The following is a 25,067-nucleotide window of genomic DNA, read 5'->3' on the forward strand; positions in this document are numbered from 1 at the left end:
CACACGGGTGACAGGAAACCACGCAGCACGGACACGCTGACCGGGGAGTGTGCGGTGACCCCGACAGTACACAGAGGAGCCCTGCCCCCCCCCCACGCCCACGCCCACGAAGCTCTCGGACCCCCGTGCCCGCCTTCTGAATAACTAAAACCTGACCCGCTCAGCCATGCCCACCCAGACTCGGCCCTCGGCGGCGCTCCTTTGGCTCCTTCCTGCGTGTGCGCTGCAGTCATGGAGGCCTCCACGTCCGTCCGGAGCCGGCTCCCCGCCCTCTGGCCCCGCTGCTTTACGGGGGCCCTGTTTTCTTTTCCTGACTGAAGGCACAGGGGAGACGCATCTTGTAATGTTGCCGATTTTCGTGGGGCGCCTCTCACACGCACGTGGGCGCTGGTTTGCGCCCTCAGGAGGCTGACCCGCTGGCTTTGCCACGGAGCGTTTTTTCTTGGGTGCCCGGGGCGGGGGTGGGGGGCTTGTGTAAGCCTGCAGGAGCGCTGGCTGCAATCCCGCCCGAGGTCACCCGGGCGCCCCCCGTGACTCCAACGCGCAACCACTGGGGCTCCCAGGACCCTGCCGGACCTCGGGGTTCCGGCAACCTCCGTGCCACGTCCTCTCCGGCTGAGCGCTGTTGGCGGCCAGCGGTTTGGTCAGGGTCCGGGGACTTGAGTTACAGGCTCCACTGCCCCCGCCGCCCCTTTGGATGGACGGCTGTTGCCCCTTCCCTGGGGCCTGGCCAGCAGGCCGTGCCGGCCTCCTGCTCTGGGAAGCATGGGGCTGGCGGCTTCCTCCCAATTTTTAAAGCGAGAAGAGGACGGGGTGCGGTGTGTGTGCTCCAGTGTGGCGCTGAGCCTGGTAAGGCGCTTTCCCTGGTGTCCTTGGGAAACTTTCTCATTGTCAGGGGACAGTCGTCAGACTTAACAGATGCCCAGATCCGATGTCCATTTGGTGCAGAGATACAGACGGTCACTGCTGTTGATTTAGTCGTTTAGTCATGAGTCTGCTCTGGTGTGTGTGTGTGTGTGTGTCTCCACGAAACCCCTGAGCGCTGGTACAGGGGGTGGGGCCTCAGCGTGGCGAGGTCACAAGGTGGGGCCTTAGGGATGGTGAGGTCACAAGGCAGGGCCTTGGGGGTGGTGAGGTCACAAGGAGGGCCCTCATGAATGGGGGTGCTCTTCTAACAGAGGCCCCACTGAGCTCCCTTGTCTCCTCCGCCCTGTTAGCCCTCCGTGAGCAGGTCCCCGTCCCGACCCAGGGACAGGCCTCGCCTGACCTTGCCGGCCCCTGACTCCAGGCTTCCGGCCTCCGGAGCGGTGAGAGGTGCGTGTCTGCTGCCCCTGAGCCGCCGTCCTGCGGGATGTCGTTGCGGGAGCCAGAATGGACTAGTCTCCTGCCTTCGGTTCTCAGTGTGACCTGTGTGTGCTCTCGCTGCGGGTCACTCTTCAAGGACATGTCTGCTGGCCCCCCTTGTTTCTAGCCTGGTTAGAGCGTCGCTGCTGTCCTGTCTTTCGCAGGAAGCCGGTATTAGGCAGACGGACCTGGGCCCCTCTGACAAGGACCACGGGTCTGCAGACACAGGGAGCCACTGCACGGTGGTGGCAAGGCTCGCAGGCAGGAGGGCGCAGGGGTCTGTCCTGTGTGCAGGCGCTGACCACAGAGGCGGGCCCTGCGGGCTTCATTCTGGAAGCCGCTCGTGGAAGCTGCACAGGACACCTCCATCAGCTACTTCTTACTTTTCAAAATCCTGTTCATCTTTTCAAAAGGCAAACCTGAATTGGCATGGGAGGATGAGACCGGGGCTCCACACCCCCACGCCTGGCATCTCCAGGGCGAGTTCTAGCGCACGCGCCTGTCTGAGGGGACAAGAAACGGCACGCATTCCAACGTACTCCACGGAGTCGGGATTCCTCGGCCGTTTCTGAAACGCGGCGTCACCGACGGCAGCTCCCGGCCCGCTGTGACTGCCAGGGGAGCTGTGGCTTCCTGGGGAGGACTCTGGTGACCCAGCCCTTCCCAGGGATCATTTGACAGCGTAAGTTGTGATAGTGTGTAAACCTGCATCCAGGGGACGTGAGAAAACCCTGGTGTGTTAGGGGCAGAGGAGGAAAAAGAGCTTTCTCAGCCTGGGACAGGCGGCCACTCCCTGTCCGTCAGCAGCCGGGACCGCTGTCAAGCAGGACCCAGCCGGCCTCGGAGGGACTGTCGACCTCTTGTCTTGGCTCCTAATGTGGGAGAGCCGGTCCTCAGCTCCGCTGCATCGGGAACGCGGCGTTTCTTCTATGCGCCGCAAGTGGCAGCATCACGAGAGTGGACGCGGTTACCTCCGATCAGCACGATCGGCTAACGAAGCTTGTCATCCACACCGTGCGTCACGGGCGGACACACAGCCAGGTAACCCAGCCATTTCCGTCTGCCCCGGCAGCACACGGCATCGGACGCCGCAACCCTGCCTTTAATGTGACGCCACAACCTCGTCCTCTGCTTGGGGACGGGGACTTGCCTGGCCCAACGCGTCCTTTTCTCTGGTCTTTGCTGTGCCCTGCTACAGTCATTTCCTCCTGCGGGCCTCAGAGTTACACTGGATGCGTTCAAAGTGTGTCAGAGAAAACCCGCACACCTGAGCCCCGCACACCTGAGCCCTGCACACCTGAGAGCCCTGCACACTTGAGTTCCATACACCTGAGAGCCCCGCACACCTGAGCCCCGCACACCTGAGCCCCGCACACCTGAGCCCCGCACACCTGAGTTCCATACACCTGAGCCCCGCACACCTGAGCCCCGCACACCTGAGCCCCGCACACCTGAGCCCCGCACACCTGAGAGCCCCGCACACCTGAGTTCCATACACCTGAGAGCCCCGCACACCTGAGCCCCGCACACCTGAGAGCCCTGCACACCTGAGCCCCGCACACCTGAGCCCTGCACACCGGAGAGCCCTGCACACCTGAGAGCCCCGCACACCTGAGAGCCCCGCACACCTGAGTTCCACACACCTGAGAGCCCCGCACACCTTAGAGCCCCGCACACCTGAGCCCCGCACACCTGAGACCCGCACACCTAAGAGCCCTGCACACCTGAGCCCCGCACACCTGAGCCCCGCACAGCTGAGCCGCGCACACCTGAGTTCCACACACCTGAGAGCCCCGCACACCCGAGCCGCGCACACCTGAGTTCCGCACACCTGAGAGCCCTGCACACCTGAGCCCCGCACACCTGAGCCCCGCACACCTGAGAGCCCCGCACACCTGAGAGCCCTGCACACCTGAGCCCCGCACACCTGAGAGCCCCGTACACCTGAGTCCCGCACACCTGAGAGCCCCGCACACCTGAGTCCTCTCTGCGCCATCTGATCTGCCGTTCAGGCAGGTGGGTCCTTATAGCCGGAGCCACAAGCTGCCTCCACAGCTGCTCTTCCTATTCTCCTTTACGTACAGAATTAATGTACTTCCGGGACCATCACGCATCTTATAAAACACCTGCCTTTTTAGTGTCCTTTGCACTGGGGGCGACCATTGCCATGCAGTAGACGGCCTCAGGCAAAGCCAATCTCCCCGCTACAAAGACGCGTTGGTGCACGGGACGCTGGGCTCCGGTCCTGGCCTCCTCCCTTCTGCTCTGCCTGACGGCACAGCTGGGACCTCAGCCACACCACCCATCTGGGGCCTGAGGGGACCAGAGGCGCGACCAGGCTCCGGAGGACGCCCTCGGGAAGCATGTAGCTCGGACCACACCCGCCGCAGGTGGTGGGTGTGCGAGGACGACAGACGGGGGAACTGCAGCCCTGAGAGCGGACCTCCCGGGCACTCCCGCTCAAGGGTGCGCCTAACGGTCCCGCCACCCCCGACCCTTACAGAGCGGTCACAGGACTTGCATTCCGGCGATGACAGGAAATGAAGCAGGGCCGGCTCTTAGCCCAATCCGGCTGGAGAAGCCCTGGGTGGTCGTCCTACGTCCCGGCGCCAAGAACAGGATTCCAGCTCCGACCAGCGCAGGAGCCCTTCCCTGAGCCGGGTGACAGCAGCAGGCGGGGGACACTTGCACATCCTGACATTCTCCCATCCCAACGGCGGGAGGTGTCGATGACGCTTCTTCCTGCTCACAGAGGCACCCTGGACTCTGTACGAGTGACGCGGTCCCCTCTGCCGGCACCCGGGGTGACACGTCGGCCCGGCCAGGCCTGGACTCACCTCCGGCGTGGGGGGGCGGCCCGCACAGCAGCACCATCCCCTGCCCCGGACGGACCGACACGGTGCTCCTCGTCCGCGTCCTGAAGTTCTCCAGATCTGTGGGACGAGAGCAAAGAAACAGGGTTAGCGCGGGAGGTCCCCGGGGTCACGGGGGGTGCCGCGCTTGCCAGAGGCAGGTCCTTGCTGAAGGCCCGCCTCCGGGGCCGCGCGGGGTGGCCGCAGCCCCGCATCCCCCGCAGGGTGCCGTCTGGCCGCGGGGACCCCACGTCTGCGCGTATGTAGGGCAGCCACGGGCTGCAGGGCCCACTCAGACTCCAAGTGCCTCCCATGACGAAGGGCCTGCAGTTCAGTCCCTCAGCCACACCAGCCGCTCAGGAGCACGCGCGGCTGCTGTCCCCATGCGGGGTGGCAGAGACCGTGAACGTCTCCATTGCTCTAGAACGTTCTATGGGACGGCGCCAGTCCAGGTGAAGGAACTGGAGTCTGAGGGTGTTCGGGGACCTCCCCACACCCCTCTGTAATCAGGCAGCACTGCCGGGACGGGAACGCGCGCTTCCTGACACTCAGTTCTGCTCATGTTGCAGGCCGTTCTGTCATGTGTGACCATGCCCATCACTGCGTGCCCCCAGTAGGGTCTATACATGCGCACACCACTAAACACAACGCACAGACACACACGCTCATGTGCCACGGCTTTAAAGTCCACACGCAGTTTCACGTGTTTCTAAGGTTCTGTCCTAGGCCCTGCTGGAGGGAACAGTCCCCGCTGTCCAGGGAGCCAGGCCTGGGGAGAGAGAAGTCACCACAAGCTCCAGATCACCGCCACGGTCCCTGTGGGACCAGCTGCCACTCAAACCAAGGTCACGCAAGGAATGTGTCCGATGAAACGGCGCATTATTCTTAGAAATGGCTCTTATTCCATCTTCTTAAATTTCAGTCCTCTCAAGGAGTGCCTGAAGTGTCGTTGGCTTTTTGTCATGTGCAACATTGGGTCTAATGACCTCTTACAGGGTGTGAAGTGTATTGCGCGCCACGTGTGTCCCAGCGGGCTGCGCACCAGCTCACGGTGCCCGACAGCCGGGACCCCTACTCTCCCCTCCCCCACCACGTGGGTGGGCGTTCTGTGAAGATGAGCTCGAGCCATCCCAACGACGGTTGTTTGAGCTAAACATGATCAACGTCCCCATTTTACAGTTGGGAAAGAGAGGCCCTGTGACCCTTGTTAAGCAAGGGCTGCGTCGTGAGTGATGGAGAGACCAGGAGGGCCCGGGGCCCGGCGGCCACACACAGGGCGCTTCCGCCCACCGCCTGTGTGTCAGGGGCCGCTCAGGACAGCGAGAGAGCTCTGCACACGCGTGGCACGTCCCCACCTCTTCTGGGTCTGAGCACATTTTAAGCCCATACATCGCTGTTTTCATGAGTTACATATTTATAAAAATCGCATTAAACATCATCTGGTCTCCAGCTCAGGATACGCACACTGAGAACACAGCTCCTCCCCGGAAGGGGCTCGAGGGGGGCAGGCAGGGCTGGCTGGTGACGCCTGATCTCGGGCGCCCGAAGGCCGCCTGAGCCGAGGCGTGAGGGGCCTGCAGGTCACGGGCGCAGCACGCAACGGGACCGGCTGGAACCGGAGCTACGTTTCTGATGTAACAAACCACTTCTGGTTCGCTGAGTACCCACCCGGTGGAGCGAGGACATGAATCTTCCTTCTCTCTTAAGGAGATGGTCGGAGAAGCCTTTGGAGAGGATTCAACCAGAGATTTTAAAAACGTCATTATGTCGCTAAGAGGGTGACCCATCATCCCTGAGAGCGTCACCGAGGAAGCCTGACCTGGCGCTTCTGCAGGCGGGTTCTCGGAACAGGTCACCCGCTTTGGCACAATGAACCCACCCCAGCTCCGGGGCTGCAAGAAAAACGAGGGGCTGATCGATAACAGAGATGAAAACTCCTCCACAGTCCTGACTGGAGAAAAAGCATTAAAGATGAGGGAGAACGTGAGAAATGTGTGCAATGATTTTTAACTGTCCTGGCGGCTTAAAAGCCGGACTCCCGATTCTTCCTTGTTTGTCGTTAAATCCATGCAGGGCTCCGGGGCTCGGGCCGCCGGCACGCAGCACGGTCGCCTGGTGTCGGAGGGAACACGCAGACGTCTCTCTTAGTGGGAATGGATTCCAGACGCCGGGCCCCTGCCTGGCGGGGAGAAAGCCTGCGTTTAGACAGATCTGCCTGAAAATCACCTCTGCTGCATGGCAGTCACGCCGCTGACCTTGGGCACGGCGTCCCCTTCTCATGAGTGAGAATGATGCGCTTCGTTTTAGAGTAAGGATGATGGGGAACGCCGGAAGGAGATGGATATTTGCAGAGCACAGGCCTTCCGGGCTGCGGGTCTGGTGCTCAGCATCCCGTGGCGCTGCCCCCGGAGGAAGGCTGGGTGCTGGTGCCAAATCACACTCCTGTCTCCGTTTCAGAGGGGCTCCAGCCAGCGGCGGGTTCCGCGAGGGCTGTCGGTGCCCAGCCCGGGACGCTGGGTCCGTGCCCATGTGTAAGGACAGATCGCAGGTCCCAAACCCGGCCGTCAGCTCTAATGCCCCCCCCGCTGCCCGCTGCTAGCAGCACAGTGAGCGCCCTCATCGAGGGACTGCGTGTGGGAGCGGGCACTTCTGCGAGCTCACACAGGCAAGGCCGGGCCTTTTCCCGCTATTGCCATGTATCAGTTTGCTCAGAGCCCCTCCATCCCCGAAGCCCTGGTCCGAGGGAGGCTCCGCAGAAAGGGGCGCGCAGAACAGGACCCACTGCAGACGCTGCCCTGTCGTTACGGGCCCCGGCACGCACGGCAGTCACGGCGTCGGTCTGCACAACGCACGGAGGTCGCCCCCGGCGCTCCGTCCCTCTCGGAGAGCTCGTCTAGTCCCCAGCTCCCAGGCTGTGGGGGCGGAACTGGAGCCCGGGGCATCGTCACACACCTGGCCGTGGCCACGGGCACCCCCTCCTCCCCCGCCGGTCTCTCTTCAAAGCCGCTGTTCTCACAGCCCGGAGCCCACCGCCTCCCTGCGGACTCCACGAGGCCAGAGATGGAGGGCGTTCAGACTCAGGCTCGTTACGCGCATGCTGAAGGCAGAGAAAGTTTCTCTGAGTGAATTTCTGCCCTTGGGGGCGGTGCGAGAAAATGCACGTGTCTGCACAGTGTGGCGAGCCGGGGCCTCTGCTTCCAAATCCTCTATGCTCCGCTTCCCCTGCGGGTGAGCCCTCCGCGTGGGAACGTTCACCGGGGGAGCAGGGGTGACGCCGGACCAGGATCCGCGGCCCAGAGGCTCTGCTGAGAGGCGGAATCGCTGCTCGGTCGGGAAGCAGCTGAGCAGTTACCCGGGGCCCGGGCTCCTGCGCCCTGAGCCGCTGGAGGCAACGGGACGGTTACACCCATCAGTGGGGTGTGAGCCGGTCTACGCTGTTTCCACCGTGCGTGTCGGGCCCTGTGGGCGGGGACCGTGGTCCTCCCAGGACATACAATTCAGACCCACTCATACCGACCGGGCCTGCGTCATCCTCCGTAAGGACCTCTTCCCACGGTGACAGGGTCTGAACCTGTGCCTTCGTGATGTAAAGGTGAGGGGGTACCCTTTCCATAAAATAGTGAAGACTGATGTGCGTCTTATTTTATAAAGTATACAGAACATGTTATTTAAGATGAAGTATTATTTACTGGTTACAGACATTTACTCACTGAGCTTCAAATTTTAGAAGTCTACACCCTATACCAGATGGAAAAAATAATGTAAATGGAAATAGAAGAAATACATATCAACCTAAAACGATGATAGATATGCCTGCCAGTATCTCATTTTTCCTGTCATTGATTTTTCTATTTGTTTATCCAATCTTCAGCAAATGTTTTTGTGAATTTCCCTTTGGTTCCAAGCAGGAGAGTCGAGCGTTTTCTCTCTCCCACAGCTCACACGAGGCAGAAGCCCAAGGCCGTGCGGAAAGCCTGACAGGAATGACCCCGGTCTGTTCCCTGTGTAAAGCAGACCCCGAGAACCTGCTCCTCGCTGCTGGTAGGACCTTGAAAGCAAAGGCAAACGCCTTCCTGGAGAGCTTTGCATAACACAGAGCCTCATTAACATTCCTAAGTTAATGCACACAATGTACAAGTGACTCGGTCACAGAAATGGCTTCCGACCCTGTTCCTTCAGAGTCCCCACTGCTCCTGCTACACAAGTCACCAGGGCCCATGGAGCCTTGTTGCAAGGAGAAACGGGAGAGAGTGGCGTGGGCCCTCTCCCAGGGGCTGACCCGACCCCGACCGCCCCTCCAGGTCCCGGCGTTCCTCCCACGCCTTTCCTGAGGCCGGTGGCCTCCCCACGGTCAGAATCGCTGGAGTTACGGACGCACCACGGTGAAGCAACAGGAAGCTGCAGGCACCACCTCACTGCCGGTCCTGCACGCGAGGAAGGGATTAAGGCGACCAGAATCCGTCGTGTTAACAAGCGTGTGAGAGCGGCGCGCGCTACTTGAAAGCAATTTTTGACCAACCAAGAAGGAAACCAAGGAAAATGTCAACTCGGAAGCAACGGAGGAGAACAGTGGGGCTGCAAAGGCTCAGGAGAGGGTCAATGGCGTGAGAAACCTCTGAGCCCCGAGGTGTATTCGCTGGTGGGTCTCAGCCGTTACTCTCCTCATGCAGAGGGGCTGAAAGTGGAGAAGGGGACACCTGGCAGAAAGGACACACGTGCAGGGGCTGCCGGTGACAGGTCTGCCTGGGTTCGGCGACTCTGCAGTTCGCAAAGGGGGGGACCCCCCTTGTCTCCTGTACCCCATCACTGCACATGTTTTCTTTCCGGCAACACACCGAGGCGAGAGCTCCACACAGCACGATCAGCGTTCCCTGCACAGGCGGCTCCTGTGGGCGCCCTTTCGTAAACATCAGGGCTCACCTCCCACGTGTTCGCCTGGTTCATCCTCGCGACGACTCTACGGGGTGAAGCCCGGCTGCCCATCTCACTGTGCAGAAAGGGACACCCGCGTCCCGGACCCCAGACCTTCGCATCCAGGCCCCGACCCGGGAGTCCCTGCGCTTGCCCCCCCTCTAACGTGGAGTTATATACGGGGGTAACACGTCCCTGGAGCCCCGTCTGGCCATTTGAGACGCTCCCAGTCTCCGTCCCTCCGCTCTTTATTTCCGTGACTTTACAAGACATGGAAGTTGCTCATTGCTTAAGGTGGCCCTTCTTAAATAGTTACGTGTGCAGGTCAAAGGCAGGACGCACATGCGTGGCATTGTATGGCCTCTACCACCATCCACTGCCCGAATTCCTTCATCCCACGACACGGAAACTCTGGCCCCATTGCACGCTGACCCCCCCGCCCCCCGCCTCCGGCCCCTGCCTTCTGCTTTCCATGCCTGTGACCTGGTGGGGCACCTGTTTACACGAGGCAAAAACACCTGACCATGTTTACTAACTCACGCATCTGGCCGTCAAGACGTCTCCACAAGGAAGAAAGAACAGCCTCAGGTGTCGCCCCCACTGCAGAGAAAGTGTTGGAAATAAGTTAGGAGATTTGCTCAGAGTTCAGCCTCTAGCAAGTCAGTGCGACACTGGTCTCCACGCCTTGGCCGTTGTGGGCGGAGCTGCAGTCCACACAGGGGCACAGGGGCAGCTCCCGGATCACCCCATGTCCACTCCCCCGCGACGTAAGTGCACACGGATGCCGTTCAGAGGTGAAGAGGAAGGACACCGGGAGAGCACACATCACGGCAGGGAGGGACCCTGGGGGCGGCGTGTGGACGGGCGTCAGTCCTAGAAAGACAGATGCGGGGTGTTAAAGAGCCGGACTCACAGAAACAGAGCAGGTGCTGTCCCCAGAAGCTGGGGGACGGGCGGGGGGCACTGGTCAGCGGGCACACACTTCCCACTACAGGAGGATGACGTCCAGGAAGGCACGAAGCCATGCCGCAGGATGGAAGGTCCCTGAGAGGGAAGCCTGGACGCTCTCCCCACAAAGGAAGGGGATCCTCTGCGCCCTGACGGAGGGCTCGGTGAGGCTACAGTGGGAACCATTTTACAACGTAAGTGTATCCGATCCACACGCTCCGCCCCCTAAACTGACAGTGTTACCATCTGTTTTACCTCAATAAAGCTGAATAAAGTACATCAATGACCCAAGACAGGAAACCAGCTCTGGGGCAGGGGAGATCGTAAGCCCCCCGGGGCAAGCATGGCGTCTCACAAGCCCACCTCTATGTCCCGACGTGGGGATGTGCCATGCGGTGCTGCTGTGAGCCACCACGGCGGGAAAAGCCACATGATGTTCAATTAGCGATCAGAACCCTGTCTTTCAAAATAGAGACCCACTTTCTATGCTCCCTTCTTCTCCCCTGAACACAGTCTTCGTTCCTTTACCGGAAGGCATGGGAGGGGCCCCAATCACGCCACGAAGCTGACACGCGGTGATACACGAGACCACGGAGACTCAGCAGCTCGGCGTGGCGTTGGCCCTGACACCCTCCGGCCCGGTGTCCACTGGAGTATTTTCGTGGGTGCCGCGTGTGGCAGCTTCCGCAGCACGAGCAGGCTGCAGTGCAGGGAACACGTTCCCATAGCGAAAGCTCCCAATGGCGCGGACCTCGCTGAGTTCCGTGGGCACGCACTGCGACCTGCAGCGCACACGCGTGTCCTGCTAGCAAGCAGGAGAAGCGCCGTCCTCTGCACCCGATTCACCTGGTCCTTCCGGTGGCCGCTCCGGGCCCGGCGCTGCCCGGGGACAACAGAGGAGCTGGGGTGGGGAGAGGAAGGAGCACGGTGTCAGAGGCAGGGAAGCGGCCGGAGCCAGGAAACAAGAGCAGGTGGAGAGCGACGACTCTTTCTGCAGAAAACACGCCCGGAAAGGAACAGGTTTGACGTCTTCTAGACCAGCACGTGCCGGTGCCTCATTAACATTCCGTACGACCAGGGTCCACCCGCGGGGACCCGTCCTAGAAGCAGCAGGGATGCTCAGGACGGGGACTCTGCAGAGGGGGGCGTGGCTAAGCCGCAAAGCAGCCCCTGCCTTTGGAGAGTAACTCAAGACGGTGCGAAGTCGGGACAGAACTTCGAGGCGAGCGCACAGAGGGGGATGGAGCCAAAAATAATGTGGAGCTATTTGTGCCCCTCTTTCCATCTCTCCCGAAAACTCTGAAGAACACAAGATCTTATGTAAGGGCTTGAGCAATTAACATTTCTTCTGAGAGGTCACGGAAGAAGCTGGAGCCGTGGAGGAGCTAAAATTAGGCGTCCCTGCATCCCTGCAGCAATGAGAAACGCTGGGGTCTATTTAGCTTGTGTATTAAGTATGGGTTTTATTTTTAGATTCCAGGTTTTCATTTCCATTTTTGTTTTATTTTTTTTCTCAGAGAAATAAGGCCGCATGAAAAACCACACCATGGAATTCAGAGGGACATGGGAAAGTGAATTTGATCACGTCGTGGTTTTGGATGGGGGCGCCCGAAGATTCTGCCTGATGGGCCTGAAGCAACGTCACGGTCACGTCAGTCCTACGGGTGAGTTCTCCCACTCTCGGCGTCTGCTTTCTCGAAAGACGTCTCTCAGTAACTATTTCAGTGAGAACTTCAACGCTGAAGGAAGCGCACACTTCCGGGTTCGGCTGGTTACGGTTAGGGCAGCGTGTTCGAGTCCCCTCTTTTCTCTCGGTCCAAAACCAAGTCCATAACCTGATGGAGAGGTGCTCGGACTTAATTTAAAGGGAAGACCGACGCCAGCGTGGCCCCCTCGGCCTTCCGTGTCAGGCCGGCGCGGACCGGCGGGCCCACAGCGGGAGCGAACAGCCCGCTCTCCCGGGTCTGCCCTCCACGGCTGGTATGGAAGGCAATTTTCAAGTCTGAGAAAGAGTGTCTACATTTTCTGCAGTAATGAAAACATAAAAATTAAGTGTAATAAAAAGATTACTTTCCCCATATCACATTTTACACAACTCTGATGAGTGTCTGCATCGATCACAGATACTTTTTTAGATACAAAACACATTTGGATCTGAGGACAGCTGTCCGGGCCTTTCACTGGGACGGCTCGGAGGGAACGAGACGCTCCCTTCCCGTTAGGCAGAATGTGTCACGGAGGGGTGTCGCCTGAGCTGGGGAACAAGGACGAGGTGTCGGGAGTGCCGGGAGTGCCAGCGAGTCCCGCGACACAATACCCTCTCTGTGCGGAGCGGGATGACAGGGGTGGGGGGCCGACCGGGAAATAACACGGTGCCACTTTGCCCCGGGCCCCGGGCAGGCAGGGACGGACGTTTGAACTCAGGCAGCCGGGAGCAGGTGGGAGCCCCTCCCCAGCCCCCCTGCTCCCTTCCCCAGAAATCAGCCCAACTGTTTTCTGGCTTTAGGGGAAAAATGGGACAACTGTAATTGAAAAACCAAAAAATAAAAAAAAAATTAAAAAAAATTTGGGGATCAGCTCCAAGGGTCCACCTGCTTGTTCCCACGCTGAGGTTAACATGCTGAACGTGGGTAATTTGTTCATGGCTCTGAGACTTTGAAAAGGTGACCTCTTTTCAGGTCATGTAATCCCTTCAGTACCCCCCAGCGGAGCATCACCCCACAGGCAGCGCACACGTGGGGCTGTCACACGGCGAGTCCTTAGCTGCGGGCAGAGGTCCAGGGTGGCCCGTTTCCAAAGGGCTCCGGGGTCGTCTCTCTCCAGACCCTGAAGGGCTGACCCCGAGAGCTGCCACCAGGCACCCCGTTCGCCACGGAGCCGGGGTGAGGAGGACGCAGACACCGTCCGTGCTCACCGGCTGCTCCCCTGGCCCGTGCCGACGTCACTGCCGAGTGCTGGCAGAACGCCGCGTTTCTGCGCACGGAAGGGGCTGGTCGCCACGGGAGCCTGGCATGGGGTGGGACTCTCTGCTGTACCTGTCTCGGGAACGGGCAACGCGCTGGGCAGCATCAGGACCCCCGAGTCCCGGGGACACTGTTCGGGGGGTTCTCCCAGGACCAGGGTCCTCCTGGCCGATTGTCATGCTGGGATTGTCACCACACACTGTTTGCACACGTGGAAATATTTCTTGATGACTTAATCAGCTTTTAGGGTCGGGGTGGGTGGCACCTGTTTTCCGTTACCTGCTGCAAACGTTTCAAAGTGGGGCAGGGACAGGGGCTGTTGCTGAAGCCACGGGTCTGGGCCACGCTGGGCTTCCTCCTGCCGGAAGCTTCTGCCATAAATCAGCAACAACCGCACCGCAGGGCACGCGTTTCCACCCGGGGTCCCAGGCGGGCAGCAGTCGTGTCCCCCCGACCAGTGGGAGGCAGCGGCTGGTTCTCCTCCTCGGACCGAGGTGCCCCTGCTCCGCTGTCCTCCCCGGCGGTCGGGGACGGCGCCTGGCGGGCGGTGGCCGCCTGTCTCTCTAGAGCACGAGAGGGGCTGATGCCACGTGGTACCCACAGATGAGGTCACCACGCAGGTCTGAGAAGGTGGCCACTGAAATGCATAACTCACTGGAAAACTATAAATAAGAAGGACTTAAAAAGTCCCTCCAATAGGGACCCAGAACGGGAAAGATGAGTCATTTACCTTCTCGAGACCTGCCGCCATCCTTGAGAAAAGCAGCACTGGGCCACGATTCATGATCACGAAGGTGATCATCAATACTGAAGCACCCCAAATCCCAGAGGGAACCCCAAGCCCCCTTCTCCATTCTCAATGGAAGGGGGCCGGACTGTCATGGGTGAAAGCTGGTGACAAAGAAACATCCCCGCGTGGCGGACCCAGCAAGGTCGGAGACGTGCCTTTGGTCTTCCTCTGACAAGGGTTAGGGTTAATAACGGGGATTAATAGGCTTCCTGCTGGAGAGACGGTGATTAGCCGCCTTCTCACAGCTCCGAAGAAACAAACAGAAGCGTGACAGGGATCAGAGAGAAAGCGTGACCTGTTTCCAGCAAGGAAACCTGCTTCCCTTCCGGAGGGGACTAATTGTGACGGCTTCTCATTGAACCGCGGCACCTTGTCTGCAGCATCTCATACAAGGCTGTCTTCTCCGTTTCATTCAGCGACGCACCGCTGCTTCTGGGCACCGGGACGGAGACAGGAATAGCCCTCCAAGGAGGTGACCTGCCCCAGGTCCCCGATGGCACCGAGCTGCCCTGTCCTTCAGGAAAGCTGAGCTCTGCTGGCAAATCTTGACTGACCAGAGGCACGATCCCGAGGACGCTGGAGTTCCAGAATCTGTCTTAAAAATGCGTGATATAGGGGTGCATGTGCACCCCCACACCGACTCTGTGGGATTTATTTTTATGCTCATTTTAAAACCAGGAACTTAAACTAAGGCTCTCTCTCTCTCTCTCTCTCAGGAGAGAAGATACTGAGTTAAAACGAAACACTTTAATTTTGGACGTGGCTGCCCGGTGAACGGAATTGGTTGTGAGTGACAGGTGTCTCTTAGCGGGCCCGCTTCTGCAGCTGATGCCTCGGGAAGGACTTCCGCGTCCAGCCTGGATAACGCCATCAAAACCCGAGCGCGTTGGTAATTCAATTGGCTTCCTGGCACTTTTGCTTAGGAAGCGCCCAGCCAGAATTAGTACACATTCAGCTGCAAACTAAAAGATGCGTGCATTAATGAGTTTTAGATGCTTTAGAAACAGCTTCTTCAAAACGAAGAGCAATATTCATATGCAAGGAAATTAATGTTTTTTTGGACTGTAGATCCTCAACGACTCATCCCCAGGACGAAGTATACATGGCCCTTTTCTCGGAGGTGGTCAGGCAGCAGATGTCTCTGTTGATTGATTCAATTAGTCAAAGAGTTCTGCTTACAAAAACGTCCGGCTAACGCCCACACTGGAGCATCGGACCATCTAAATACACGGGGACCGGCTATTGTGGCCTGGACGGTGGCTCCCAGAAAGGTGTCAGCGTCCTCGGCCCGAGAGCCCGTGAGTGACAGCCTAAGGTCTTTGCAGAGGCCACTGAGTCAAGGATCTCCAGATGGGAGGCCCGCCCCGGACCACCCGGGGAGGACCCTCATCAACGGTGCGTGACCGGACAGAGACAGAGGAGGAGACCACGGCACGGCCAGGCGGAGACTGGAGCGACGTGGCCACCTGCGCAGTTGGGGGAACCAAGCGCTGCTCCCGCGCCGTCTGGGTCTGGAGACCTGGGTCCCTCCCTCCCGATGGTCCGGCAAACCCCGGGGTCCTCAGTCAGCGTCACCCAGACTAATCAGACACCACACGGCACACGGGAGGGCTCACCGGCCCAGGCGCTGGGGACATTCTCAAAGACACACAGCAGAAAATGCGTGGGGAGCGGACAGGATCGAACTTTGTGTCCCCTCTCCTGGTGCGTCTCCTGGAGACGACGCTGCTGAATTCTGCAGAGGCCGATGTCTTCACGTGCTGCATCTTTATTTTTTATACATTTAAACAATTGTCTTTAATTTTTCGATTACTGTTGACATTCAATATTAGTTTATATTAGTTTCTGGTGCGTAAGTGGTACATCTTAAAGAAAGGAACCCATTCCTGTCATTTCCCGGACACACACAGAGGCCGTCTCTCCTGCCAGCCCTCCTGCGGCTGGTGCCGCTAGCTGGGGGCTGGGGGCTGGGGGCTGGGGCTGGGGGTCCGACCGCAGCTCCAAGGACGTCAAGCTTGGCGCCCCTCTGGCTACTCCTCAGAGCCCGGGGAGAAAAGCGCCGGCTAATGTGAGCTCTCCCACAGGCCTTTAGTGTGGAACTGCAATTTAACCGAGACAAATTTAAAAGATATCGTGGGCACCCTAGAATTTTGCAGAGAATAATTAGACAAATATTGATATTTAAAACTAATCCAGAAGAAGCCACAATGGAAACACACATGGCAGGTGCTCCACAAACTAAAAGCTGAGCTGGCATGTGGGTGAACAATTCCGCTTTTGTGCATGTATAGCCAAAGGAAACAAAATCACTAACTCAAAGTGACATCTGGACTTCCGGTCAAGATGGTGGCCTAGGCAGACCTGCCTCGCCCCCTCGCACAACCACATCAAAACGACAACTAAAATACAGAACAACCGTCACTCAGAACCCTCAGAAATAGAGTTGAACGGAAGTCCAGGAAGCACAGAGAGTCCCAAACAAGATGGATGCAAAGAGGCCCATTCCAAGACACATCATAATTAAAATGCCAAAGGTGAAAGATAAAGAGAGAATATAAAGAGCAGCAAGAGAGAAGAAGTTAGTTACCTATAGGGGAGCTCCCATAAGACTGTCGGCTGATTTTTCAAGAGAAACTTTGCAGACTAAAAGGGACTGGCAAGAAGTATTCAAAGTCATGAAAAGCAGGGACCTACAGCCAGGACTGCTCTACCCAGCAAGGCTGTCATTTAGAATCAAAGGGCAGAAGAAGAGCTTCCCAGACACGAAAAAAACCAAAGGAGTTCATCATCACTAAACCACTATTATATGAAATGTTAAAGGGACTTAAGAAAAAGAAGAAGTTCAAAACTATGAACAATAAAATGGAAAACAATACATATCACAAATTGACTCTCAAAAACAAACTAAGCAAACAAGAACAGAGACAGAATCATGGGTACGGAGAGCATTTTGATGGTTGCCAGATGGGATGGGCTCTTTTCACGTCCCCTGCAGCGTGCTGAGGAGGACAGACCGAGTGTGACTGTCCCATCGGCTGGACCAAGGGCGGGGACCAGCCCCGAGGCGTGGTGCCTGCCTCCCATGGAAACACATGTGGAGACCCGGGCACTGTGACCCGCAGTCCAGGCTGGCCTGGCCCTGCCTCCAGCTCTCTACTGAGTCCTTAATCGTCCCCCGGCCACCCCTGCCTGTGTCCTGCTGGGTCCCTCTAAGGGCCCGAGTACCTGGTTCTGGGAAGAAGCATCAAACATGGTGCTGGTTATTAACCCGATTTTCTAAATGTCCACCAGTCCGTACGTCAGCAGGCAACGAGGTACACACAGCGGAGCTATAGACCCTAACACTCTGAAACCAGGACACAGCAGCCTGTTCTCTGACAGATACACAGCCAGGCCCCCCAAAAGGGGCCAGTTAGGAGAACGGGACACTAACCTTTCTGGGGGAGTCACATACGGCGCCTTTATTACAAACAGCGTGAAGTAAAAAATCAGCAAGGAAACCATGAGGTTCAACCCACTCGAGAAGAGACCCCCCTGGGAACGTTTATGAAATGTCAACCTGGTGGGTTAGGGGCAGCGGTGACCAGCCTGCGGGGACCAAGTGATATTTCAAAATGCCAACGATGACTTATTTTCTTTAAGTGACAACTCCTTTCTAGTTGAGTTCAAATGCTATCTGACGCCCCTCCTCCCTCTTAGTCCTTGGAGTCTCTGGATCCCCACGACAACCCCAAGGACACGCTGTGGAGGTAATGGGGGGTTCCTCTCTGTGAGCGCCGCAGGAGTCGGAGAGGGTGAGTGGGAGCCCAGATTCCAGCACTGGGATTCACCCAACAGCCGGGCCTCCTCGACCCCCGCCTCTCCGGCCTTGATGGCCCTCCTATCAGCATCAGGGACTAGGACCCGTGTTTGCCGGGGTCCTTGCCTGGGTGAGGACACGCACGGACCAGGCCAGGACCCTCACAGACACGCAGAACCCGAGCCCAAGGATCACATCGTCTGCGAAAGTGCAGTGTGAGCATCAGTGGCTTGTTGCTGCCCTGGGCTGCGGGACACGGCCTCCCATTCTCTTCTCTGTGCGCGTGACGTGCAGACAGGTGCGGAAATGGGGAGCTTCCCCGGGAGCCACCGGGAGAGCCCTGAAGTGCTCTTCAGAGGGACAGCTACTGGCCCTCGGCCCCCGAACGGAACCCTGGCCGCGGGTCTCCCGTGTGCTCAGGCGGCAGTGAGTCCTGGAGCCTCGGAGGAGCAGCCAGGATGGTTGGGCCGAGACCTGACGCTCTGTTAGCCAGGAGGGCAGGATGCTCTTGAGCTGCCTGTTCCTCTCTAAGAGTTCTGAAAGCCTGTACAAGAAGTCGACAGGAATTGTGTGTGTGTGTGTGTGTGTGTGTGTGTGTGTGTGTGTGTGTGTGTTGGACCCTGTACTGCCCCTGTAAAGCCACCGGTGAAAGGCTGCCACACGGGAGGCAGACGCAGGGCTCGCCCGTGGCCCAGGGGTCCCGCCCCTCATCTGCAGGCCCCGTGGTGTCGCCGAGGTCTGACGCTCGGAGCAGGGGCACTGCCTGCTCTCCTCCCACTTCTCACGTGCAAAGGGCTTGATACCTAACGCGCTGGTGACCGTGGACGTAGGGGACCGCAGAGCACGCTCCCTGCTCTTAAAAGGGGTGAAGGGTGTGGATGGATAAAGAATATCAACGGGATTTACTGAATCCAGGAAGTTTGAACTCAGAATTGCAATGAAAAGCGTCTTTATTCCTTGTTAGGCTTCTGGCAGATACTCGGTTGTGACGGATCCTGAGGCAGGACAGTGGGAAGTGAGGAAAAGTCCCCGACACGCGGACCACGGGGACTGAGACGATAGTGAAGCAGGCCGAGCAATCAGCAGCCTGCTAACTCACGGCGAGACCTCCCCTTCCCTGACCAAGGACACCGAGGAGGGGCGGCTGGTTTATACCTCTCCTGCCCAGCCAGAACGGCAGCGCCTCACACCGCCTTGGTCAGGCAGGGACAGCCGAGACCCCACCAGGGCTGCCGGGGCAGGCAAACCCCAGGGCAGGGGAAGCCCGGGGTCTAAGGAACAGCGACAGAACAACTAGGGCAAAGCCAAGGTGCAGTAACTCCGCAGAGCTGACCAGAGAATGATCCCAAGCCCCAGATGCTCCTTGGGATGCATCGGCGTCCTAGAAAGCCGCTGAAGAGTCTCTGGAGACCCTCCCCTGAGTCCTCCCCGAGAAGCCCCACCTTCAGAAAACAGGTAAGAACCGCCAAGATGAAGGACCGCGTGTGAGCTCTCCCTTGGGCAAGCCCATGCCTTCCCCCACTCCTTCCCCGGGCGCCCACTTTGCTTTCCTTCTCCCGAGCTCTGCGGGTCCCCAGGAGACTGGCACCCAGGGAAGCAGTGGGTGGTGGCAGCTCGTCCCAGGTTAACCCCCTGACCCTGTCTCCAAGGGCCTCCTTTTGCCTCTGTCACTTGTTTCTGGGGCCCACGCAGCTCAGTGGCTCCCTGTGTCCCCGTGACCTCCTGTCCTGAGTGTACACAGCTCAGTGGCTCCCTTCTGTCCCCGTGACCTCCTGTCCTGAGTGTACACAGCTCAGTGGCTCCCTGTGTCCCCGTGACCTCCTGTCCTGAGCTCACACAGCCCTGCTGAGGCTCTCCTGTTGCCTCTCCTATCCTAAGCCCTTCCTTGCCTCCCTGTCCCCGACTTTAACAAACATTTTCTCAGAATCACCTGTACTTGTGACCTCTTTCCTGCACAAAGTCCAGGGCCCACACATTCGGACCGTGCTGGCACGGACCTGCCTCGGGCCCAGTCCTTTTCTGGTGACAATCTCCTGGCACATGGGCTCCTGCCCTTCCCAGGAAGCTCGGCACTTCACGCGCTTCCCTTTCCTGCTGCCTTCCCCGCCCAGTGGGGACACTGGCCGGGCTGTCTCTCCCGTGCCCGCTGCCTTCCGGAGCGCCGGGTACGGTGCCACGTGCTCCGCTGGCACTTAAGCACAGACTGACGTAGCTGACATCACCGGGGCTAGGACTGAGAGCCAATGAAAGTCGGCGAGGGGCTCACACGCTGGAACGCATGACGCCGGGGCCCGGGGCGTGGCTCCCCAGGAAGTGGCCCTGGGCCACCGCAAACAGGGAAGTGGATCTTTCTCCCCGTGTGAGCGGGGCTGTGAGCAGCTGGAGGGCAGTGGGGTAAGGCAGTCAGTCACGGGGGTCAGACACAGGCACGCGGTGAGGGGTCGGCGCACTGGGGCGCATGTCACCTAGGAGAACCAGGAAGACCACGGGACGGGCCCCGCCCGGGGAGCTCCTTGGCAGCCAGCCTTGCTGGAGTCTGCGTCTTTAAGAGAACCCTGAGCTCCATGTTATCTTCTGCTGAAACGTTTTAAAAAGTCCTTTATTCCTAAGGAGAACCCAGACATAAAGCAGAGACCTTGTTCGCACAGACACAGCGAGGCTGGAGGGCTCAGAGCTCTGGGGGCTGCGGGCGTGGCTAGGGCTGGGGGCCCGCAGGCTCTCAGGTGCAAACCATCGCTCCGTGCGGCAGGTGCCCAACATCTCCCATGGAAGAGACAAACGTAGCAGAAACGCGTGCTCCCCGTAGCCGGCCCTGATCACGCAGACATTCCGTATCAGCACGAGGCCCCCAGTGTCGATCTGCAGGGCAGTTGGCTTTGCCTCCTTCTCACGGACCACACGCCCACACACAACGCCCGGGGGGAGTCAGACACACCCCGCCTTTTCTCTCTGTCACGTGGCGTCCGTTACAGGTGGCGGGATTAGTCCTCCCCCATTTCTGTGACATTTACGATCAGTGAAAGTTTCATCTTAAAAAAATAATGGTCAGCTGGCTTTTCCAATAAATGGATACATCAGGGAGTGACTCACAGCACTGCCTGGTTCTGGCGTGGCCACTGAGGTCACTACTGCACTCATCTGAAGGACTAAACACAGTGCCCACCTACCCTGAAAGCCACTTATTTGCATGAAGGCTTTGCAGACAGCCTCAGACTGCCCCTGCCCCCAACATTAGTTGTCACCAGTAACACAGGCAACTGCCACAACCCACTCTCTGTTAGGGACTTCAGACACAGCATCCCTTTCAGTCTTCACGTCCTGTCGCCAGGCACGTATCGCTGCGCCCATTCTCCTGCAGAGGACCCTGAGGTTGAGGACGCGCAAACCCATCATGAGAATAAAACCGGGACTTCCAGCTTCAGCGTCGGCCACGCCTCCTAAGTGACACAGCTACCGCAGGAACGCTGGTCCGACTCCCTCCGCAGTGACTCCTCTTCTCAGCCAATATAACCATTCACAAAAGTAGTAAAAACTGATTTACTAACCAACTGCCAGAAATAATAAACACGTGTCAAAGTCTCACGTCGTTTCAGCATGCTGATGTCGGTAAGGTCGTTCCTCTAACTGCCCCCACCCAGGAGAAAATAACCCAGAGGCGGCTCGCTTTCCCAAAACGCTTCCGTGGTCTGTTTGGCTTAAAACGATGACTCTGTTGACCGTTCACTCATCTGAAGGAAGTAAACGCCACCACGGGGCACTAAGAGGCTACGTGGTTAAAGAATCTGAGCCGTGACGATCATTTGTTTCTTAGCAACTGAGAGTAAAAGTGATGAAGCTGATGCGGGCCCATCTGGATGGGGCGGCCCGTGCCGCCCTGGGAATAACGTGACATCCCCCGCGGCGCAGAGCTGCGAGTCGTCGGCGTGCTGCACGCAGGGAGAAGTTACTTCGGATCTGCTTGGTCAAAGCCCTACAGGCCTCTCCTTACAAGGCAGCGATTCCTGTGTGTGTGTGTGTGTGTGTGTGTCCTCCCCTCTCGGCCCCATTCCCCGGACCCCGACTTATTAGTTATTCCGGGCATTAAAATACACGCAGCAGAATCAGCACGACGCAGCCGGATTCCTTTCATGACGAGGGGAAAGGACTTCATCACGATAATAGTTCCATTTCCTGTCTGAGGCAGCACTTACTAAATGCAGCTCCAGTCAGAGGAAATTAAAAACCTCACAGCGGATAGGAGAGCAAGCCACAGGGGTCTTCAAGGGCCCGACGGGCTGCCAACGGGGAGACAGGAGGGAGACTCGAGTGGTCTTGGGTCCGAGCACTTAGAAGATTTTCAGGCACAAATTTGCTTTTAAAAGATCATGTTGGTGGGTTCACATTTTGAAAACAGAATTCCATGTGTTTGGCCTCGAGGAATACTATTTCCATTTTCAAATTTAAAATCTATCAATTGTGTCATGGTTTTCCCATATAATATAGATGATATGATATGAAATATTTCTGAAATACTTTTTTCCCCCTTAAAACTAGAAGATAGGTACTATCAGGGAGAAAACGATCACATTAAAATATAAAGACAGCCCCGGATGGGGGGCTTGGTTGCTTGGAGCCTTGTCCCCTGCACCAAACGGCTGCAGGTTCAATCCCTAGCCAGGGCACACAGCGAGGCCGCGGTTTGATCCCCAGTCGGGGTGCGTATGGGAGGCAACCGATCAATGTCTCTCTCCCTCCCTCTCCCCCTCCCGTCCCCTCTCTCTAAAATCAATGAAAAGAAGAACGTGTCCTCAGGTGAGAATTAAGAAAATACAAAGACACAGTAAAATAGTTTAACTCATCACTGCATGAGAAATAAACACCTTAAGAGCTTTCACAGGAAACACACGCACTCCTGTGGTGAGGCGCATTTAGAAAGATGCTGGTCACAGGGGCAAGGACTGGCGATGCGGGCAAAGGACATACACGCACGAGAACTGCCTCCCTGAGCACGTCTTGGGCAAGATCCTCCCAAGTAAACTTGGGGTGCACGCGTCCATCTGTCCTGCAGATGAACTGGGTGGCGGGGATCCCGCACCGCAGCGCAGCGGAGCCCCCTCTCCCGGCCGCGGAGCCAGGGCGCGATGTGCCGTGAGCGGGGAAGCGGAGCGTGCCCTGAGGACCCGGCCCTGCCTGCCTGCCCCTGGCGGGCCACCGGGGGTCACAGGCACTGGCTGGTCTCAGAGGGGCCCCCCATGCCGGGCCCCTGGGCTGCAGCGAACCTTCCGTCAAAGCCTCACGTGCACAGTTTTGTTCTCCTGGAAACATGATCTTTAACCGACCAAGTTACGGTGTTTCCCTTGTAACAGGAGTCAGGGGTTGCCAGTGTATCGTACGTGGTGTGTGGCCCCTGTGACATGTGCCCACAGCGTCTCTTCCCAGGGAACACGCACGCACCCTCTGAGCTCAGCAAAGGCCTCCTGCAGAGGGCGGGCTGCAGGCGGAGCCTGCTGGCCACCCGTGGGTGGGACACGCACTGGCCGCATGAGGCGGTGGGGTTGGTGCGGGGTGGGCCTCCGGGATGCGGAGGTGACAGTCTCCCGCCACCTCGGAGCTTCACCGCTGACCAAGTCTGCTGAGGGCAGAGGGAACGTCACACAATCTGCGCCCAAACGAAGCCATGACGTGGGGTCTAGAACACGCGAGGCAGCGCGGGGCGGCGGTGGGCTGCACCGGAAGGGTGACCCTTCAGCCAGCAGGGCTCTGCTGCCTCCGGTGCGGCTGGGGCGAGTGAGGGGCTGGGCGACCGCAGGGACGGGGACAGCAGAGGCCCCTGCACTCCTGGGGCCCACAGCGCAGCGAGGGGGACCGACAGCCACACAGTAACAAGGGAAATTGAGGCGGCCCCCCAAGGAGGTAAGACGTCTGCTGGGGGTCTTTGTGTGTTACAGCGTCAGTCACGGGAAGGGGCTTTGTAGGGGGTGGTCAGAGCCGGCGTGCATGCGTGGGGACCCCACACACAGCGAGTTTGTCTGGGGCGGAGGCGAGCGGGGGCAGAAGAGAAGAACGGAGCTTGAACACAGAGCCGTGAGAACGGGCGGGACGTGAGCCACAGAGCCGCGTGTAGCTCCTGAAAGCGGTCACAGCTGTGCCCTAAAGGAGCCGTGTGAGCCCTCATTGTCACCGTCACCGTGCCTCTCCCCTCCACGCCCACCTGCACCCGCGGCCTCTGGGTACCCCCTGCGGCGCTGCCTGGAATCGCTCTGCCGCAGGGGACATTGGCAGCCCCTCCCCGAAGATGTCTGCCTGGTCCGCTCCCTCCCTCTGCGTGTCCTCTGTGGGGCCCTTCAGGCCCCCCTTCACGGTCAACACTGGTGTCGCCGCGGTGGCCTCGGCCTCCGGCTCTCGCGCCGGCTCTCTTGGGTAATGTGACACAGTGTCGCAGTTTTAATTCTGACCTCTGGGCTCGCGCCTACATGCTGTTGGTCTTCAGTCCCATTGATGGATTATCCTCATATATTCAACAGCCTGATTAGCATAGACACACAGACTCGCACGTCCTATAGATAAGGTGACTTTACATCCTGTTTTCCTGAGATAGTTGTGGTTTAAACTCAGTTTCCTGGCAAAATGATTAATAATAACCCCTTTCACATGCGAAGTTTCCAAACTGGGAAGATAAAACATAAAACTTGGTTAGTCGTAAGGAAAACTCTGTCTCTGGATCTCTGACCAGAACTTGCTTCCAGACTCAGGCAGTGACACGCCCCCACCCGAGACAGCTGCTCAGAGTCTCCCCGTCCCCACGGTCTGATGACTCTGCCCTATAAATATCTCCCCAGTACGCCCCCCCTTCGTTCCCGCCCCTTTGTCTCGGACGGCTCGTCACTGCCTCCCTGGAGCAGTGAAGGCGACCTGAGTGTTTTCCTCGGCTCCGGCGCTGCCGTCCCTCACACGCACACACCAGAACGAGGTCACAGCGGCCAATTCCTGAAACGCAAACCCGGTCCATCCTTGGATGTCATTGCTCACGGACGTCAGGGACAGGGCCCCCGGCCCGGCCCCACCTCACGGCCCCCACACCTACTTCCGGTCACACAGCTTTGGACACGCAGGGCGCCCACGTCCCTGCCTGTCTGCGGAGACCGGGCTACCGTGCCTGGGCGGCCGCACACACAAAACGTCCTCCCAACTCTCTCGGCCCCTTTAACTGCCAAGACCAGGCCTGGCCATCGTCCCCCGGGGGGCCCCCCAGAATAGGCTAGATGTCGCTGCCCCGGCTGTCTTTTCACTGCGGTCTGATACCCTGGAATTATTATTTCATTAGCACCCCACGCCCTTCTCTCCCGTTAGAGTGCAAACCCCGAGTCCCATCTGGTCCTTCCAGACGTTCCGTCCGTCCGTCCGTAGATTTCTATCTGTTGTCTTCCCACCAAACAGGTTGTACTTTTATCACCAGAAGGAAGCACCGGGTCACACTCCCT

At 58.5% G+C, this 25,067-nt stretch overlaps 1 protein-coding gene across 1 annotated transcript in view; it reads right to left on the minus strand.

The window, feature by feature from the left end:
• The window catches only part of CNTN4 (contactin 4), a 162,484-nt gene that overhangs the window by 118,937 nt on the left and 18,480 nt on the right, over positions 1 to 25,067 (minus strand). The window contains exon 4 of the mRNA XM_090284972.1: positions 4,182 to 4,277. Coding sequence (XP_090141098.1) covers positions 4,182 to 4,277 — 96 coding nt within the window. The remainder of the gene's footprint in view (positions 1 to 4,181; positions 4,278 to 25,067) is intronic.

This window comes from Furipterus horrens, unplaced genomic scaffold (assembly GCF_987537825.1).
Source record: "Furipterus horrens unplaced genomic scaffold, mFurHor1.1.pri manual_scaffold_7, whole genome shotgun sequence".
Classification (NCBI taxonomy): Eukaryota; Metazoa; Chordata; class Mammalia; order Chiroptera; family Furipteridae; genus Furipterus; species Furipterus horrens.